Source organism: Amphiura filiformis, chromosome 7, assembly GCF_039555335.1.
Source record: "Amphiura filiformis chromosome 7, Afil_fr2py, whole genome shotgun sequence".
Taxonomy (NCBI): Eukaryota; Metazoa; Echinodermata; class Ophiuroidea; order Amphilepidida; family Amphiuridae; genus Amphiura; species Amphiura filiformis.
Window position 1 is genome coordinate 9,941,548 of NC_092634.1, and position 20,760 is coordinate 9,962,307.

Consider the following 20,760-nt stretch of genomic DNA (forward strand, 5'->3'; position numbering starts at 1 on the left):
TTCTTTCTTTTTGTACAAAGAGGCACATGCCCAACCTTACCATTTTGGTTGCCCCTATATTTAGTACCTTATGTCATGAAAAAATATTATTTTATGCAGTGAAAATGTAAATTTACCTGATAGAAACAAAAGTATACCAAACGACGTGAGTGATCCAACTTGAGAAGCCAAACAGAGAGCAAGACTGGAAATAATACCTCCTGATATTACCAATGGACGTTCTCCGTATGTCTGCGCTGCCCATGTTATGATTGGTGCTATGTGAAAAACAGTACATTCAAAACGGAGAATGATTAAGATGTTAATCTTGAATACTCATAAGCTAAGGGAGTGTTCATAAATACTTTGGTAGGGGGACTGGAAAATATGTAGGGGGGTCATAAAATTTTAGGAGTTCTGAATAGGGGGTTTAAAAAGTTTTGGGTGTATGAACAGGGGGGCTTAAAAGGTTTTTGGGCACGTAGAGGGGGGTAAAACTTTAGCAACATTAGTCCTGAAGCAAAAAAAAATAAAATAGCAAATGTTCCAGTATAACCAGAACAAAAGTTCATTCCAGATAAGGGTATTTGATCAGGTTCTTGATGTATTTTGACAAGTCATTTATTCAATAGTCAAAGATAGTATGAAATGTTAAAATTTGTCTATAACTTAATTTTGAGGTTTGTGTCAGTTCCTTCTGGTCTGCTCTTTAAATCACTAAAAAGCTGCAATATCTTTGTTCTTTTTTTTGTGTTGGCAATTTTACAATAATTACAATAATGTACAGGTTATAAATTTATTATCACTAAATATATACAACTAAATCATGTTGCATTACAATCATAGGCAGAGGAAGAATTCGTAGACAAGATCTCACTAGTATCAATTGTATAAGTTATTGCTTTAAACATTAAATGTCGGTGTCCAAAGCAGAAACGAAAAGGACGACTTGTTTATCATGTTTATGCATACGTTGGGGTGCCTGAGTAAGGATGTTCCCCTAAAAATTTACAAACTGACATGAAGCCCCCACTGAAGCAAGCTGGTTGACAATTTTAGCTCATCTTAGAACTCTAGCTTCGAATTTGCACACGATAGTTACGCATTCGAAGCTATCGGTGAGCAAATTCTTGGCTCGAGTTCTCGAGCAAGGCGTGGCACTATAATTGTAGAAATCAAATTTAGCTTGAAAATCCGAAAATGGGTTATTACATAAATTATTGCGTTAGTGTTGGGTGTCCAAACCAGAAGCGAAAAGGGGGGTTATGTTTATATAGGGGGGGGGGTGCAAAAGTAAGTCATTTGGTGCATAATTTTGACACTTTCTTTTAGAGTCTAGAATAGAGAAGTGATTATTTATGTTCAACCCGACATGTGACACACAGCACATTATGGATTTGAAAAAGTGGGGGCCACTAACATGCCCTTCTCATATCCCCCCCGCCAATGACTGTAGATCAGCTCTGGATAGGCAGAGGTGGATCTTCTGATCGCTTTCTTGACTTAGAAATTATCAGTGACAAAACATCCCCTACCCAGTTTCTTCTCATAGTGCAGTTACGTCCACGGCAAATTCACCGTGACCTTTCCAGCTATAAACCCGCTTATTGAAGATTAAACCGATATATTCAGTACTAAACCATTATATAGTAATCTATTGTCCAATGCAAATTTATTACCACCTGAAAATATTAATCCAATGAGCGACCGAATTGTCCGCTACGGACGACTAATCCAATCGATAATGACGCTATTGATATGTACGAGCGGAGCTCCACTGACCGAGTTTTGGGGTATTTTTTACTGGTCTGCAGCTGTTTGCTGTCATTTACTCATCAAGGCGGACCACCGTTATTATAAGGACTTTGTCAATTATTTAAAGATTGACATGTAGAGAATAAGCCATACTTGATTGACAGAAAGTACTAAATTTGTACCTTTTTATGACACCAATCTTCAAAATACGACCAAGCCATGGCTGCCCGGTGAAGCAAAATGTGCATTGGAATAACACGGCGAGTTTGGATAGATGGTAGGATTTCTTTTTAATAAAAATGTATGTTCCCCCTTTATTAAAGCTTGGACCGGGTTGAAGATTTAGATATTTGGAAGTAATTGAAACATAAAGCAAGTACTAAAATCATAGCTTTTATACTTTTTGATATATGGTGCTAACTAGTTTAGTTCATCCTCTATAGCTACAACACAGCGCTACCAGTACATTCAATTGCCTATTGTGAGTGCCCCTGTGTTGTATGCATACATGTAGTTAACAATAACTGCATGATGTTTATATCAAATTTGTTTACTTACAGAATATATCCACAGCCACTGCATATGCCGCCATGCAGGCTCCCATGGCAACATACGATGAGTTTAGACTCCTTTGTATAGGTACGAAAAACACTCCCAAGCTCTTGAAAATGCCCAATTTTAGGGACATTATTATACATCCAGCTGTAACAACAGCATATCGTCTACCCTTGTGGGTCATGATTTATGATCTTAACTAATTCAAGAATATGTGACAGTGTGATGATATCTAGCAAGCCGTATGGGATATTCAGCAACGATAAAAACATACAGCACAGCAGCAAAGATGAAATTTTGTATACATGGCTATGGTTTGATTCGCTGAAAATGAAAAGAATAAAAAATAATAACAATAGAATGGGACATGACATATCATTACGTAGGCTATACTCAAATGCGCTATAGAAAAGGATTAATAGTGTACTAATTATGCAAATAACCACCTGCCTTGCTCCATATGGTCTTTTTATCTTTCCAGTTCCTGCTAGTCTATTGTTCAGATACGAAAATGCAAGGGCTAAGGACGGGCTTATGTGAGTTGATCTGCTTGGATGCCGTATCATCCGGAAACCAGAGAGTAGTTATTCTTGAGAGGGCACTCACCTCATTTGCATGGCAAAATTACCCGTCTCCTCTGCAGCCAATTTGGTTTCGCTCCATCGAAATCAAGCTGGTCACGGAGGAGACTACTTTCCTTTGTGTTTGTTCATTTGTGTATGGAGAGCCCTTCTTGGAGTCCGTTTGGACTCAGGCTACGCTCTCAGCTAGAGTCCGACGCTGCATTGTACTAGAAACACCTTCTCTGTGAACTCGCTAGAGCAAGGAAAATAAAAACTGGTTTCATTACTATCTGTTTTTGAGCTTTTTTGCAGGTCTGCGACCATGGTGTTACCACAACTGTCTTTGCGTCATTAACATGTGCTGGAGTCTAGCACAGGTCAACCAAAGTCCCGGATTTTAATAAGACAATAATGATTGACACACACACCAGGAAGTTTCTCATCCAAAAGAATGAGAAAATTTAAATTCTCACCATTTTGGCCGTTTCTCATCAAAATGTCCGTTTTCTCATCCAAAACTTCCTTTAGTGTATTAAGTTAGCTTAGGCCTATTGATCCTAAATTTGCTGGTAGGGTAAAACTCGTTTTAGGGGGTGTTTAAAAAGTTGGCCACACATGCGTATAGGCCTACATTATCATACTTGAGTGCCCCTCCCGGTGAAATTTGAGACTCATTTGGTCACCGTCCTAAGCGTCCTTGCCCACACGAGTCGCCCAGGAGTAGGCCCTACCCGGCATTATTAATTATTAGTGGTTAGCCTCCCTAAATACAGTCGCGTATCGTGTTGTCAATTATCGTTACTTGTGTCCATGGATATGACCCCATGTATAAGTAGGCCCCTAGAATTCACACAGTCTATGCCATGTCATTTACGGATACAAAGAGGATAATAATGTTGAGGGCGCCCACAAAATCTTACACCGTCTAACACAATGTTCCAAGGCAAAGTTCAGTTTAATATTTACTCATCGTAAAAATACAGACGTTTTATTATGTGATGATGTTGTCTGGATGGGTGGACAGTTGTCACACTGTGGAAAAACAACAACCGGGAATCCGCATTCATTTACAAATAGCATTAAATTAGTATCACATAGTGGCCTCCGTGCAGTGGAAAACCTTAATTCTTTCATCAAAAAGAAATGAAAATGACAAAAAAAACCGGATCCACATGTACGCCTATAAAATGGGCACAGAAATTTGTCTCAAATATGAATGAATTTTAAGAAACATACGGGATATGATGAACCAATGACCTGACGCCATGATAGTAGGATCTATTAGTCGTTTTATATACAATGTATATACCGTGTTGTCATAATACCAATATTTGACATAATATATAACGAGTAATATTTAGTATTGTAAATATGCAGTTCATATGCACAAACGAACACTGATCTTTATGATATTCAGGTTGTTGTACATCTCATATAACATGTCTGTTAGGAGGTCATATGTGTTGACCTTCTCCTATTGTATTTGTTCATCTGTGTATGGAGAGGATTAGCGCCATTAAAACTCCATCAGTATTTGGGCGTAGTTCAGTGAACTCACCAGATTGCTATTCCAAGTACTTTGATAAATACAGATAATATGTATTAATGGGTCGAGGCGATTGCATTGAAAAACTAATAAATTATTCATAACAGTTACGTAATCAATCGATAGTGCGGACACTTTTCATTTACAAACCACCAAAATTCGTAATCTTTTAGCGTTGGAAAAGAAACCACGTGAATAGAGTGTCATCCCCCTGCGGAAACGCTTGAATATGAACATTCTCTTTTGAACAAAACCAATCTTTACTCACTATTGGTTTTGTTCAAAAGACATTTTTCTTACTGTAGGCCTATATCAACAAACCTGATGAATCTATTTAGTCATTTAACGGGTTATGCCATTTAAAATCGACTTTCGAAAAGTTTTTTGATACATTCATTGATTTCTCAAAAAGTAAAAATCGCAGTTTAACAAATAACGGTTCAAATGAAAGCCATTATTAGGGGCTAATTGTTGTATCACTATGATAGGCCTGACACCAATATAAACACTTGTTTCGGTGACCCAAGTTCATGGTCATTTCTGCTCACGCACTTTTTTACAGATGGCCTGGAATTTCATATTTCGGTTTCAGCGATTGCCCGAAAAAGGTGGTATGTTTTTGAAAAGCGTTTCCGCTTGGAATGTAGATAGTTATTGTTGCTATTACTCTTCGCGATTTTAATTTATGCCCTCTTTAGCCGACAATTTTCAATGCATTTTACACAATAGATACGTCGCTTGCATAAATACCGCTATTTTTAACAGTATCGTTTTTTGTTAACCAACATAACATAAAAAGAGTTCTCAAGACTTTGATGAGACCATAGATACCAAATCGGACTACATGTGATGAACAGATTTTACACTAGAATCAAAAGAACCAGCGTAGGCCCTCTCAAAATGTACTTTTTTTAAATATCGCGTTGTGATAAAAATGACTGCCTTTTCCTTGTTTTTTATAACAAGGAAAAGCTTTACTACCTCAAACTTCAAACGCAGTGCTGTCTCAGTGTCCGTTACTGGTTAGTATTATTCCGATTAAGCGATTTTCATGATTTAGGCCTACTTAGCCTACATTTGAGCAACTATTTGCCCACACCGTGTACGAATATATTCCAAATATGGCGCTGCATTCAGTATCACGCTAACGACAAGGTTATACTAAGATGTGTAAGACTTTCTGACACTATCTATATTCACGGTTGTTCTAATGGCTATTCAAACTTATGACAAATTTGGCTGGTTTGCGTTGTTCAATACCATTTCACCTAGTCTTGGTACCAGCCGGTTTGTTCTCCTCCGTCACTAACGGTGACGGAGGAGCACAAACCGGCTGGTACCAAGACTACATTTCACCCTGATGTGACAGTGACGTCACATCCGGGGTCACGTCAGTATAAAGCTGGTTTCCACAGAGGAGTAAGATATCTTACTCCTCTGTGCTGGTTTCATACTACCATGCCGGTTGCAATTAGTCTCCTCCGCAGCCAGTTTGGTTACGCTCCCTCCACACAAACAGTCTGCCAATGGCCACTTATAACGCCGTTTCTGATTGGCTACACGTAAGTAGCCGTAGAGCTGTACATACGGGAACTTGATTGACCTCAGTCTAGCTGGCGAGATGGCGGGTCAAACTTGCTCATGAATAATAAAGTAGCCGTCTAGCCGATCGACCAATTGAAAGCTTTGTTTGACGTCAAGCTGGATGACGTCGGCAGTAAACCGTTAGCGAATCAAAAAGGACCAGTTCGTGACCATTGGCAGACTGTTTGTGTGGAGGGAGCGGAACTTGACCAAACTGGCTGCTGTGGAGACTAGGTTGCAATGAGCGGCGTGGCGCACGCGCATTGCAGACAAACGGACACAATCAAGACTTGTCATTGGTTGAAACGCTCTGCCGCTTGCCGGGTGTTCGTGATCGCGCGCCATTATCGTGATGATCGGGGATTCCTTCTTTGTGATGAAGGCACCAGCCGAAATGTCCGTTTTCCAGAATGCAATGAACATGACTCTGTACTCCCCCGGGGAGATGATGTATTTTGCGACACTCATGGCGGGAAAGAGATATGAAACGAATTTTATTAGGCGCAGCATCACTCGCTGGAGTTCGATGGCGCTGGTGCACATACGTACGCGCTTAAAGACACCGCATAGATGCGCGAGCGAAACAGCTGTTCACAACGCGTTGACATCACTGCCACATCGGGGTGAAAAATGGTATAGGTAATAGATAACTATGAAACCTCAAACTCGCCCCTCGATAAAGGTTGGCAATTGAAACAGGCCTCAGTTTAGCGAACTTTGTCTAGTTTAATGCGATGCGAGTGCAAGCGCCGCTCAGACTGTGAAGGTTTCTGGATACCGAATATGGGTTTAGATTAGGCCTATATCATGTCCTCTAGGCCATATAATTTATTTTTGGAAAGGAAAGTCTAATCTCGGAGCCTATTCAATTGAGAAGGGACTGGATTTTGTCATAATAATATAAAAATTAATACTTAATGCCTCGCGATTTTTTTGATATCCAGCCATAGTATTTTAATTGATGAAACTGAACATAAAGCTATATCTTTACTAGCTTCATGCACTAATTTGCAGACCCGCCCGGCCTTCTACATGTAGTGAGTACCACATTAGATTGTGTTTACAAGAAATAATAAGCGCTGCCTCCTCGAAATTTCTTATGCCATCAGCTTTGATGATTAAATATTATCTACAACTCGGCACCTGTGTTCAAGGCCTTTCTTTTATCTATTGACCTCAAAAGAAAGGATTAGAATGATCAGAATGCCGTCCCTGACCCCTTTCCACACATTAATAATGAGTCGGTAAGGGAACGTGCTACCGTTATACTTCAATGAGTACGTATGGCTACTACGCAGTTCAATGGCCTTATTGTGATCTGGCGGGAGTTTTAAAAGCACGATCCCTGACTGCGTGGGCATATTTCCGGACAAGGAACAATAGAGACCAATTGCCTGGCAATGACGTCACATGTAATCCCAGTTTATAGTGTGATTAGAACATTATAGGCTGGTGGTCACTTATAGTACGATCAGTACGAAAAGTCCAATGCGATTATTAATGTATTTTCTAAAATTAAAAGAACCACTTTTTAGCGGGAATTTTTGTAAGTTACACAGCTGAAGTTGTTGAAAGACTACAATATTACGGCTTAAACAAGAATTTCTTTGTTTGGTCGTTATTCCTATAGACTCATCCCTTAAGGTTTGCAAATCGGAATCCAAATAATTTTCTTGTATTTATTTATTTACTTATGAAGTTGTCGATCAATTTTAATTTTATGACTTGTGAGTGTGAGAGAAATTACTGACAGATTGACTGATTGCTTGCTTGATTGCTTGCTTGCTTGCTTGCTTGATTGCTTGATTGCTTGATTGATTGATTGATCGTTTGATTGATTGATCGACACTGAAAGCCAAACTGGAGTCAGGGTGACTCTAAAAGCATAGTCCAGCCACTCTGTGACTCTATGTCTAAAATGACTCCATATTGGGAGTCATCTGACTCCCTTGAAGAGTCATAAATTTCTTGACTCCACAGTAGACTACCCTGTAGTCCACTTGCCCATTGTGCATACTCTGGATATTGTATTTAAGCTTAAAACTCTGATTTAATTAATGTGTGCACAATTGATAGATTTTCACATCTGATCAGTCACCCTACTCCCTCTGTTAGCTTCCCAAGTGGACTACTGACATTGCCTTGCGGTTAACATTTTTAACACGGGACTCTATGAAGAGTTAGGCCAATTTCTGGCCTAACTAAAATTGTCCATGATGTAATGCATCTTTAAATGGATCTGCCTTGTGATTGGTCGCCCATACCTCGCTATGGTTTAAATCGTCTGGGCCCGCGCCATTACCATTAACTACACCGTAAACAACTGTCTGTGGTATTTGCGGCGCTTTTGTGTTGACGCGAAAGTTAATCTCTCATCATTGTGGTTAATGGACTGATAAACAAGTATGCTTGACAGTGTGTTTTTAGAGAGCAAAGTCCAGGGGGTAAAGTTCTGCTTACAATTCAAAGTTCATAGTCGAAATTTCGGGGTTCGCTATCAATAAACTGGTAGATTCCAAAATCAGAATTGTTCAGTATTAAAGTGAGCCGTTATAATTATGCAAGATAATGTTGCATTCAATTACTTTTATTGTCACTAATCGTCTGATATTTTTAACTCTTTATGACCATTTTACTATTGAATACTTTAATTTTAATAAACATCAGTATAATTTTGAGTTCAACGAAATGGGTTCATCATGACTAATAATAACATATTTTTAATAAAATTCGACTATGGCATAGTCTAACTCCACAGAAGAGTCACTGTTGATGACTCTACACAGGAGTCATTTGAATCCCAGTATAGAGTCATTTTAGACATAGCGTCGCATAGTGGCTGGACTCTGATCTTAGAGTAACCCAGTCTCCATTAATAGAGTCACCTTGACTCCATTACAGGGTCACTCCGACACATCATGATAAAAATTCAAAGTATAGACCTACAGGAATAGGAGACTTTACTCTGAGTTTGACGCCATAGGCGATCGTCAGAAAACACGATGGAGAAAGTTTGGCTTGACCACCATCCCGTTGGAATGGGAGAATATACATTCCATGGTGTCAACAGCCAAGCAATTACAAAGTCTGACTCCATTGAAAAGTCATAAATGTCTTGACTCCGTCGACGACTCTGAATGTAAAGTCAATTGACCCCACAGGTAGAGTCAACTGACTCTCCTCTATCAGGTGACTCCTTTGGAGAGTCAGTGCTAGTTAACTCCACTTATAGAGTCACTTGACTCCATTCTGGCGATCAGTGGATCTAATAAAGTTTGAAGTTATAACAGGTGAATGCAAGAGTGATTCAGATTGATTCAGAGGTGGGAGTTGATTGGTTGATTAATTTACTGATAACATAAGATGGATGATTACGGAATTTATCTGTCATTATGGTAGAATAGAGCAGTGGTGGATTTCTGGGCGTTGGTGGATAAAATAACTTTTCTGAATAAATGCGAGCACTGGGCATTTTGAAAATAATATTGCTCATAATGTAATTAATCCGGATTTTGGTCATCAGAAGTAGATTAATTTTGAATGAGCGAGTGAAGTGAGTAGGTGAGTACATAAATACATAACTAAATACATACAGTGTGGTCAAAAAACAACTTTACCCAATTTCAAAGGCTGATTTCTCACAGTTGAAACATTTGTTTCAAGTTGTTGCATATCTTGAAACAGGTGCTATTTTAACGTGCCTCTCGCGCATCAGAAAATATTAAATCATGCAAATGTGTATCGCTACCGATACATCTGACTGTCATGGTGTATATAGGTGCAGTGTAATGAATCACTATTTAATAAACAATTCAATAATTCATATTGGCCTCATATAATGGCTAAAACATCACTCATTTTTGGAGATCAAAGATAAATTAATGAAAATCTCACCTGCTTTACGACACACAATAACTTGTCGCAACTAATGTTTCTTTTTTGATCGCATGGCTGCCAATGTCATACTATATAATATATAGGCATACCGTACGGAATATATAGCAAAATGTCATTGATTGGATTTTCCGCTCCAAAGAATGTACCACATACACACATGAAAACAGTACAAACGATTTTGTTATGTTACAAGTTCAGGTCCAAGGTCAAAGTGAAGCTGGTGATCTGTACCATTTCCTAAATAGACACTAAACCTACTGCAACGAGTAAAAACTACATAATTATGACGCAAAAGTTTAAATCATTCTATTGTATTTACCTTGAACCGAAATATTGATATGCAGTAGGGAAGCGCGCAATATCTGATACTATTAACATTCTATTGTATTTACCTTGAACCGAAATATTGATATGCAGTAGGGAAGCGCGCAATATCTGATACTATTAAGGGTAGACGAGGTATTGTTGGTCGAAGCAACCTAAAAATCGATTTTCATTATCTAGATCAATATATTATTGAAAAATAACACCTTGATGTTTTGCAAAAGTTCATTCTACAAATCGTATACTTTGCAAACTTGCTTAATTTATTGTTGTTAATGAGTTATGTACGTTTTACAAAAGTGTTGTTGTTTCAGCCCTCTTTACAACGTAACTCAAGAACCGCGTCACCTATAAAAGTATATCTGTGATATTTTAATTCTTCTACACGCTCGCTGTGAATTGAGCAATGCAGTTTTTGCCAAAGCTCACTACCATTCGTAAGATGCTGTGAACTACCTAATCACAACAGTTAAAAATGGTTAATAACCTTAATAATTGAACAAGTAGTAATGATTTCAGAGTGATTTACGCGGTTCATATGATTTATTCTGTTTTATTGCAAAAAACATTTGAATTTTTAACTTGCCTCAGTATTTATAAGGATTCACACTCTTACGAACTAGAAAAAACAAGACCAAAAACGCATCTTTACCCAATTTTAAGTTCTTAGATAGAGACGTTTGCACAATATTTTTGTGGAATCTGAGAGTACATCAGAATCACACCAAATTGCATTTTGAATACGAGGAACATCCTCCTGATTTAGATCTGTTGGGGAAAATGTGTATCTTCAATACGAAACGTCAACATTTTCAAATGATGATCGGCTTTTCCACCCAGCTACATACACTTTAAGTACATATCATTAGATTTAAGTTTACTTCGAAAATTCTTGATATCATCAGGACATTCCTCGTATTTAGAATGCAATTTGGTGTTTCCGATGTGCTCTCAGGTCCCACAAAAATACTGTGAAAAGGTGGATAACCGATCCCTTAAGGGATACACAACACAAATACACAGTGTGTATAATACATGTATTTAGTCAACTGAAATGAAATCGTTATTGAAAAGTACATGATGATCGCATACATTAAGAGGCCACGTATCACAGGGGAAATTGCCCAAAGTTGACCAAATTGTCCAAAAACGTTTGACATTTCACAACATTTTATAATGTTTAGTAAAATTGCATAAAGGTGCCTCAAATTGCCTGACCACATTGAGCAATATTTGGCAGTTGAGTAATGTTGAGTAATTTTGAAAACTGTTGAGCGTGGTTTCAGCACTTTCTGGCAATTTTGAAAAAATGTTAGCAACTTTGCGAAACTTTGAGTAACTTTATTATGAAATTTTAAGAAAATGTTAAGCAACTTTGTGAAACTTTGAATAATTTTATACTATTTTGACAATTTTTGACAACTTTGGTCAATTTCCCCTGTGACTTAGGACCTATTAAGCGTGTTTACAGTGGAATCATATGTCATGGATGTACGGTACTTAAGGGTATAGATTCTGTGCGTTCACAAATAAACATAATTATACAAGAATTTGTCTTTAAAAAGACAAAGTTCACGGATCAGGTGTATAGTACTCTACTTTGGTCTAACTTTCAATATTATTATACTAACCATGTACTAACCCACAGATACTAACCTACTCTGCACTGATTTAACAATAAATAAGTGATTTGAGGCATAAATGATACTTGCATCTTGACTTTGCATAAATTAGGGTTTTAAGCCACCTACAGGAAACAAACTTACATCAAAATGTCCACTGTATCAGCCCATCAGATGCTATTCCCATTCGACACCCCATTCCTTTTTTAGGAAATTTTATTTGGAAGGAAATCGCCTAATGTGTTTCAGGAACGCTGCATGATTGGTATACATCTCAAATTATTTTGTTGAAAAGTTATCACTAAAGTAAACACATTACACTAATGGTCTTGCTAGTTTTTGTCAGCATATGAGCTTTTATGAACACCAATTGTTATTTATGTCGGGATGTACTGTGTAGTCTCGGTCCCAGCCGGCTTGTGTTACTTCGTCATTATTATGTTTAATGACCAAGGAGCAAAAAGCCGGCTGGGAACGAGATTTCAGTTTCAAAACTCGGCCAATACGGTACATTATAATATATTGTGTGTAGGCCTACATAATAAACAATCACCCATTTAATGTTATGTGCAACCATAAAGTCACACGTGCATCGGAAAGCGTCAAGTTGCAATAAATATTAATCAGCTTTACTTGATATTAATTATAATGTCCTATTGTCCTATTCATCGAGATCGACCTCAGGGTACCGAGTGCTATTTTGTAGAGATAATAAATCAAATTATAATATAATACTATTAATAGTATTACATGACCTTTCTTCTTCCAGAATTGAGGCCCCACGTCGGCAAATAGGAGGTTTAAGGCGATATAATACCCTGATTTTCATCAGTACCGATCTTCTTTTTTTTGTTGCAGATTTATAAAGTATATAAATATGTTCATCGTCTCATGTCCTGAACTTATAAAATATCTCTACATACAAAGTGGTTTTAAACCATTTTAGAAAATCATTTTAGCCCTATATATTTTTTTTTGTTTACTGTATCCTGGTAACTGAGATGTGTGTTTCATAACAAACCATAATTTATTCTATTGAACATGTCCAAGTTAAATCCTTTGTTATACTATCTATAGAAATGTACTCACTGATTATAACACTGAATAAATTAAATAGGCCTAATCTCATCCACATAGACATTTAATACTACACCATGTATGTATCTTCTATAATGTGTTGTTAGGAAAAGAGATTAAAAAAGGCTATAAGGTCATCAAAGGTCAGGTTATAGGTCAATTGGTTCAGGTCAAATTCAGGCATCAATTTTGAATACATGTGATAGTCTGTGATATCATACATGTCATAATGAGGCATCAATTTTGATATTTTGTCTGTTACTGGATATATAATGGAAATGTGTGAGGTAAATGGTGAGTACAATTCGTCGGTCGCAACACATAGTGGCGTAGAGTGATTTTCCAAATTTTCCGTTTCACATAGTGGCGTATAGGTTTAGAGCTAGCTATTATCCCATAATATTTATTCCTGGTTAAATATTAAAGATACAGTTTAATAGTTTGAACCTTGAACTTCAATTTCAAATGAAATAGGGCCAGAGAGAGATAACAGTGGAGGAGTATCGACTCCCTTACTAGAGGCATATCCTTCAAAAACGTTTTGCTTGGAAACGTATTTTGTCCTTCACGTACGCCACTATGTGTTGCGCCCGACGAATTTAGATTGCCTAGTTGAGATGGATTGGGCAAATCAATATAAAATAGTTACCAAAATCACAAAAATGAAGCTTACGGAAAACTACCTAATATGGTGGTATAGGTGACAAAAATACAACCTTTTTCAACATTGCTGTAGTGTGGTTTTGGTAACCTGTTACCTATGGCTTAATTAAGTTTCAGTGACATAGTGTCGCAAGTTCAAAATACAAAATATAGCTCAACATTGAAAATAGAAGCATTTTAACCGGTTCGTTTTTTGATAGTTGTGGAGCACCAAGTTCATGAAGTCATAAAAGAAATCAGGGACCACTTATTCCCATTTTACATATCAACATTATTTCCCTAATGTGTTAGCAACACATATCCAAAATCAACAAAATCCGTTGATAGTAAGCTTTCCAAAATGAAGTGAATTTAAAACATCAGTGATGTACCACTTTTTGGCTTATACCATTAGAAGCATGTACGCGTCATTGATACTGATGCCACCAATTGAACGAGAAGATTTGCCCCTTCATTTTGCATACCACTTTGTCCAATTTCTTTTTCTCATTTCTTCACAAAATGCAAAAAAATGCAATGGGTGTAGTACCCCCTTAAGGGCACAATATAATTAACAACTAGATTGAAAATAAATGGTTTGACTTCTACATGTTATGTAAGCTATTAAGCTGTGGTCATCCGGATCCAGATGTAATCTGATATCATCATTACATATTCTTGAATTAGTTCAGATTGTATATCATGACACACAAAAAGGTACACGGTATGCTGTTCTTACAGCTGGATGTATAATAATGTCCCTAAAATTGGGCATTTTCAAGAGCCTGGGAGTGTTTTTCGTACCTATACAAAAGAGTCTAACGCCATCGAATGTTGCCTTAGGAGCCTGGATGGCTGCATTTCCAGTGGCTTCGGAAATATTTGGTAAGTTACCTCGTACTTCAAATAAATTTGTTGCAAAGAATGAACTAACTAGGGAATGCTATGTTACTGATAACTTCACATTTATTATACGCTTAAATAATAAGCGATCAGAACCTTTGCCTATCCAATGCTGAACTGTAGGCAGCTGTAATTTGTGAGATCTTTAATTATATCCATGTCTATCGAAGCTTTTCTTCCACGTCTACTCCTACGTCCCTGAACAATTATTATTTCAAGATTGTCTCCTTTTCTCCTTGAAATATGGCCGAAATTGTGGAGTTTGTTATTGCTAATCTTCTATCATCACCAATCAGGTCTCGGACAAATTCAGTATGCTCCTTCCGAGATTTTCTCAACATTTCCCGCCAACACCACATTTCGAAAGGTTTAATTGCTGATATTTCAAGAAATTTCCAACAGCCCCCTCCGATCCATAGACGACAATTGGAAAAAACAATTAACTTCACAATTAACTTCAGCCTGTTTAATGATTCTCCGTTTTGAATGTACTGTTTTTCACATAGCACCAATTATAACATGGGCAGCGCAGACATACGGAGAACGTCCATTGGCAATATCAGGAGGTATTATTTCCAGTCTTGCTCTCTGTTTGGCTTCTCAAGTTGGATCACTCACGTCGTTTGGTATACTGTTGTTTCTATCTGGTAAATAAAACATCTTGCAAGTATTTTTATTCGCTACATAAAGCCTTTTCATGGCCAACCAAAATGATAAGATTGGGTATGTGCCTATGTGAATTACAAAAAGAAAGAATAAAATACTTATTAAAGTGGGTAAAACCGGCCGATGTTAAATATACCAGTGATGAATGCGACAACATTAAAATCTTTTGAAATGAGGGAATATAAAGTACGTTTGTCGCAGACTCGGACATTCGGGTGGAAGTGCAAGAAGATTATTCAAAATAGTTCTACTATGAAACCCCTGCATTGAATGAACGATGAATGAATTTGATGTACAAGGTGTCCCAGAATGATTTATACCGTGTTTGAACAAAATATCAAAAATATATAGTCAACAGTGTATAGTGCAATACAATGCCACACATGTCTCCTACTTATTCTGTGACTTTCATGGAAATTGCTCCCGGGAAATTGCTTGATTCGTTTTGGCGTGACATTATTACTGAAAATGGACGAAAACTGCGTGTGTGTAATTTACAGTGCAAAAGCATCATAATACATGGATCCTTTATCACCATCGTCCAGTCGCACTGTACAATATATTGGAGAAATCCTACATTCAAATACACCACATTTGGCACAGATGTAGAGCTTACAATGCTTAATAATTCTTGATATGGGATTAAGTGAAACATTTCAATATGACATCAGATATATAGGTTGAAAAACATACTTTTTATGTGATTTTTACCCAAAAATGTCAGCGGATATAACTTCCTCAAGGATTCTCCGCAGTAAATTTTAATCTTCTTCGTCACATAGCTCTGGGTTTGCCAATATACTGGGGATATAAATGCATGCTGTGACACTAAGGGCGAACGTTCTATAATACTTTTATGAAAAATCCATCTCTGGCGACAATTCAATTGATGAAACTCACACACCGCAATAATTGGCTTCAAACCTGCCGCCAAAGAAAGCGTAGCAAATCCTTTATTCCATACAAGGATTACTTAGCAACATCAAAAATAAACGATAGATATCGACTATTTAGTAGAAGTAAGATCAGGACACAACAAATATACTGCATAACATTTTCCAAATAAGTTTGTGCTGAACGGTTAGTAATTTTACAGATTTTCAAAATAGTTTGCTTTGTCAAAACTCGGAATTCACCATTTTTACGCAATCCTCTCTACTTCTACTAGAAACGTCCAATTTTAAAAATCTAAAAAATCTGAGAAAGCTAAATATATATAAAACTTAAAATGTAAAACAATATGACCAATAGAAATGCCGTTCAGACTTAAAAAATTCCACCTTTCCCGGTATAAATCATTCTGGGACACCCTGTAGAAGTCGGAGTAAATTTGGAATGGCATTTCGGTATTTCGCAAACTCTCAATTGACGTATCAAATCGCAACCTCGCAAGTGCCGATCGTACTGTAAGAAGATGTTTTAATGTCTATATGACATTCATACATACGTTGCGTTCCTTTTATTTCAGGGATTGGTTCAAGTATGGCAGTTATGTCTCTGACAAGTGCGATTCCTAAATATTTCCCCGATAATATCAAGAACGTTTTCGGATTAATTTGTGCTGTTGGGGCAATAGGAATTATGGTTTTCCCTCCTGTTAATCAGCATTTTATATTCCTTTACGGCTGGAGAGGGGCATTGTTAATATTTGGTGCTATAAACGCTAACATTGTTGTTTGTGGTGCATTGGTACGTCCTCTAAAATCACCACATGAAGAGAACTATACGCAAGTGGAAGGTGACAACATGTCCGAGAGGAACGTTGACGCGGCTCCAAACGAACATTCACGACTAAGTGTTCACATGAACAAGTTAATGAAGTACCTAACATTTCTATTTATAGACCATCCTAGATTTACATTTATTGTAATATCAGAAATATTATCTGGCGTAATATGGGCAGGTTGGGTGATATTCCTTGTACCACATGCAATAAACAAAGGAATTCCCCATCAGATGGCATCTTTTCTTTCATCAAGTGGTGCTCTGGGTACAATAATAGGTAGGATATTAATGGGATATGTCATCCAAGGTGGTCATGTAACTACAATTCAATTTTACATCATCTTGGGTTTACTCAACACTGGTGTGTTTTGTTTGGATTTAATTAGTGAAAGTTTTGCGGTGTTAGCCATATTTGCATTTATTAATGGGCTCGCTAGTGGAATATTAAGTATACTTAGCTTTTGTGCCGCGGCAGAGATTCTAGGGGACGACAGTGCAGTGGAGGGATACAGTGTAATAACTATGTTTTTCCCCATTGGAGATCAAATTGGCGGTATACTTTTAGGTAAGTGTAGAATATAATTGAAATACATGTGATGATTTAAAATTAACGATTCCCTTTGGTATGTAACGACTAACGCACTTATGATTTATGTATAATAAATTGTCATTCAATATATTTTAACATTCAGCCACAACGTTAAAAATACACTCTCAAACCTTATTCCGTAGACCATAATAACATTTCGCTAAGAAACCTGTTGTCGTAATTCTTAATGCAGACTTACATTCTTAATTCAAAAATTATTTTTCAAAAGGTGCGAAACAGCAAAATGGTGGTTTGCCGTAAACCATCGATTTTAACATAATGACCAAATGAATATTAAATAACTACGTATACATCAGAACTACTGTGCGTAGTTTTTGAGTTCAGTAAAATTAATGACCAAAAGAATATTAATGACCAAAAGAATATTAAATAACTACGTAAATACGTTAGAACTACTGTGTGTAGTTTGCTGTGTTCAGCAAAATTAGATGTTTACATAATGTAGATTAATTATGAAGAAAAATCAGTATTGACAATTGGTCAGATAGGACTTGTTTTTACTTAATTACATTTTTCTTCTTTTTCAACAGGTTATTTTGTTGGCATGGAATCTAGTACAAGCTTCCTATTGCTCGGCGGTGTTTCTGCATTAATTGTTATCGTCAATGCTGTTGCATTATTGGTTCCAATGAAAAGATTATAGGGTGGCCTGATAGGTGGTAATCAGACTATTATTTTCCAACTGAAGTGATATATTTCTTAACCTTTTAAAATAATGTGCAAACATTACTTTTACTACAATTATATTAACAAACAAATTCTTTCAAAGGAGACCTTTTGTTTACTGGTCTTTTGGCTCCAAAAGTGTCACATCCTATACTACAGATAATAGGGAGATCCATCCCAGGAAAACCATACTTTGCATGTATGTTACTTTAGATGAAAGAGGTAAAATAAGCCCAGGGGCCACCTTAATTTTTAGTGTTCCCTTCATCCAATCAGAATTTTTTTTATATCGAACGAAAGCTAACAATTCCCCCTAAAATTACTTTTTTTTTCATTATGTCAACAGATAACGCAATTCAAGCGAGGCGAATGTGGTAAATCTGTTGAAAACAACCTATCCAAGCACAATTTTTGACCAAAATGTAGGTTTTAAAAGTTCCTTAAAATATTTTTCAGATTTTATGTCATTAAATAAATGAGCACACTTATCATTATAATATTCAATTCTAGATCTGAATAATAATACCAACAGCTATCACTCTAACAAACTGTATATTTTGTAGCAATTTTTAGCATGGATTTTCGTTTTTTGTTTCTACATCAAATTATTCATCTTTTTATGCCTTTTCAATTTTAATTCTGTAAACTGAACATTTGTGTGAAATTTGAGGGCGCTATTTAAAGATTTCAAATTTAAATTAGCCAAATAATATGAGTTATACTAGAGTCCCAAGTTTTCCGTTTTGCGGAAAACGGAAAAAAAATCACGGAATCAAAAATTGATAAGGGAAATAAATGTTAAAAACAATCTTGTGTGTGTCAATATTTATGATACAAAATACTGTTTAATAATACCGAAATAAAGGTACATTACAAATGCATGAACCCATATCCATCCAAACATCGTAACAGTCGGCCTATTCTCGTGAGAATATTCCAATCAGAGCATATTGATCGCGATATTGAACACTTTATTGTGACATTAATATCATTCATAATCATTGTTTATACATTTTAAGCTTTATTCATAAAACATGGCTTTATTAATTTTACAACACTCTAAGTTATACCTTACATTTCACGATAAAAATTCACTTGTCATTTGTTAGTCTGTTTGCCTATGTGCTAATACAATTTACAAGAGTCTACCCCTTGTAAAGATGCAAACAATATCACAAGATTTTAGATAAATAGCACCATCATTGTTCAAGTTTTCTTTAAAATGACTCAGTTTCAAATGCCATCAAACAACCGTGTTATATTGGTCCATATACTAGCTTCATTTCAATAAGCAATGATCAATTCCACAGATTCTCATTAAATTGCAAATCTTCTGCGAAAGGTTACTACTGTAGTTTCGCCTGTTTTATCATATATTGTAAATTCAATGAACAATGACTTTGCTTAAGGGATCTAAAATGAGCGTTTATTGCGTTTCGACAGTATTTTTTGTGGGACATGAGAGCACTTCAGACCTATCGAATTGCATTCTGAATACGAAGCATGTCTTTCTGATATCAAATAATTTTCATTTTTTGAAAATCACAATATAATACAAATTTTATGACAAATTATAAAAATTTGATATTTTTCAAATTTTTGATATATAACAGTCCTCGAAGTAAATTATATAAATCTAATGACATATTCTTAAAGTGTATGTAGCAGGAGGAAAAGCCGACGGTCAATTGAAAATTCTGACCTTTCATATTGAAGATATGGATTTTTTTCCCAAGAAGACCTAATTTTTTTGTGAGAAAAAAAAAAAAATCCATATCTTATTGAAGAAGGGTCAAAAAGAAAGGTCAAAATTTTCAATTGATCGTCGGCTTTTCATCCCACCTACATACACTTTAAGTATAAATCATCAGATTTATAAAGTTTAGTTCAAGTACTGTTAAATATCAAAAATATCAATTTTAATGATTTGCCATAAAATGTGTATTAAATTGCGAATTTCAAAAATCAAAATTATTTGATATCAGAATGACATTCTTCGTATTCAGAATGCAATTCGATATGTCTGATGTGCTATAATGTCCCACAATAAATACTGTCCAAACGTTCATACCCCAGCCCTTAAAGAGCGCTTACAAATTCATATGTTACAAAATCTAATTTTAACGTTAAAGGGTTAGGTGTATTATACAAAGTACCCTTTTTAAAGGGCAATATCTCAACGAATACATAAGCTATGGCTTGTTTATTGCATAGAGCCACTAACCAGTATTCAATGATGAGTAGCAAAAAATTTGATATTTGCTTTTCGTCTTGACCCCCGAAGTCAAAACGAAAAGCAAATATCCAATTTTATAGCCATAAGCAATAAAAAGGCGATGGCTGATTTAGTTGCTGAGATATTGGCATTTGAAAAGGGTACTCTGTGTGTCACTAACTTGTACAATACGTTAAAGTATAAATTTGTTCCATATTTCTAATGCAATTTGAAGTCAAACTATAACAAATTTTGATGAGGGAATATAAAGTACGTTTTTTGACACATTTGAGGTGGCCCCTGGGCTTATTTTACCTCTTTTATCCAAAGTAACATAAATGCCAAGTATGGTTTTGGTAGGAAAATACAGTAGTTTTTTTCTGGGATGGACATTCGCCTATGTAGCTAGATTGATATCTCATCATCCCCCT

The 20,760-nt window shown here is 36.2% G+C and overlaps 1 protein-coding gene and 1 long non-coding RNA gene across 2 annotated transcripts; one reads left to right on the forward strand and one right to left on the reverse strand.

Annotated features, from left to right (window-relative positions):
* Positions 1 to 144: 144 nt before the first annotated feature.
* Positions 145 to 9,987, reverse strand: LOC140156259 (uncharacterized). The gene is made up of 3 exons (XR_011859502.1): positions 9,877 to 9,987; positions 2,293 to 2,613; positions 145 to 257 (listed from the first exon to the last, which is right to left on the reverse strand). It is a non-coding gene; the product is annotated as an uncharacterized lncRNA (long non-coding RNA).
* Positions 9,988 to 14,395: 4,408 nt separating this feature from the next.
* LOC140157619 (monocarboxylate transporter 2-like) lies at positions 14,396 to 18,091 on the forward strand. Its single transcript, XM_072180857.1, has 4 exons — positions 14,396 to 14,429; positions 14,954 to 15,094; positions 16,582 to 17,403; positions 17,979 to 18,091. Exons 1-4 carry the CDS (start codon positions 14,396 to 14,398, stop codon positions 18,089 to 18,091), a joined length of 1,110 nt encoding a protein of 369 aa, XP_072036958.1.
* Positions 18,092 to 20,760: the final 2,669 nt, after the last annotated feature.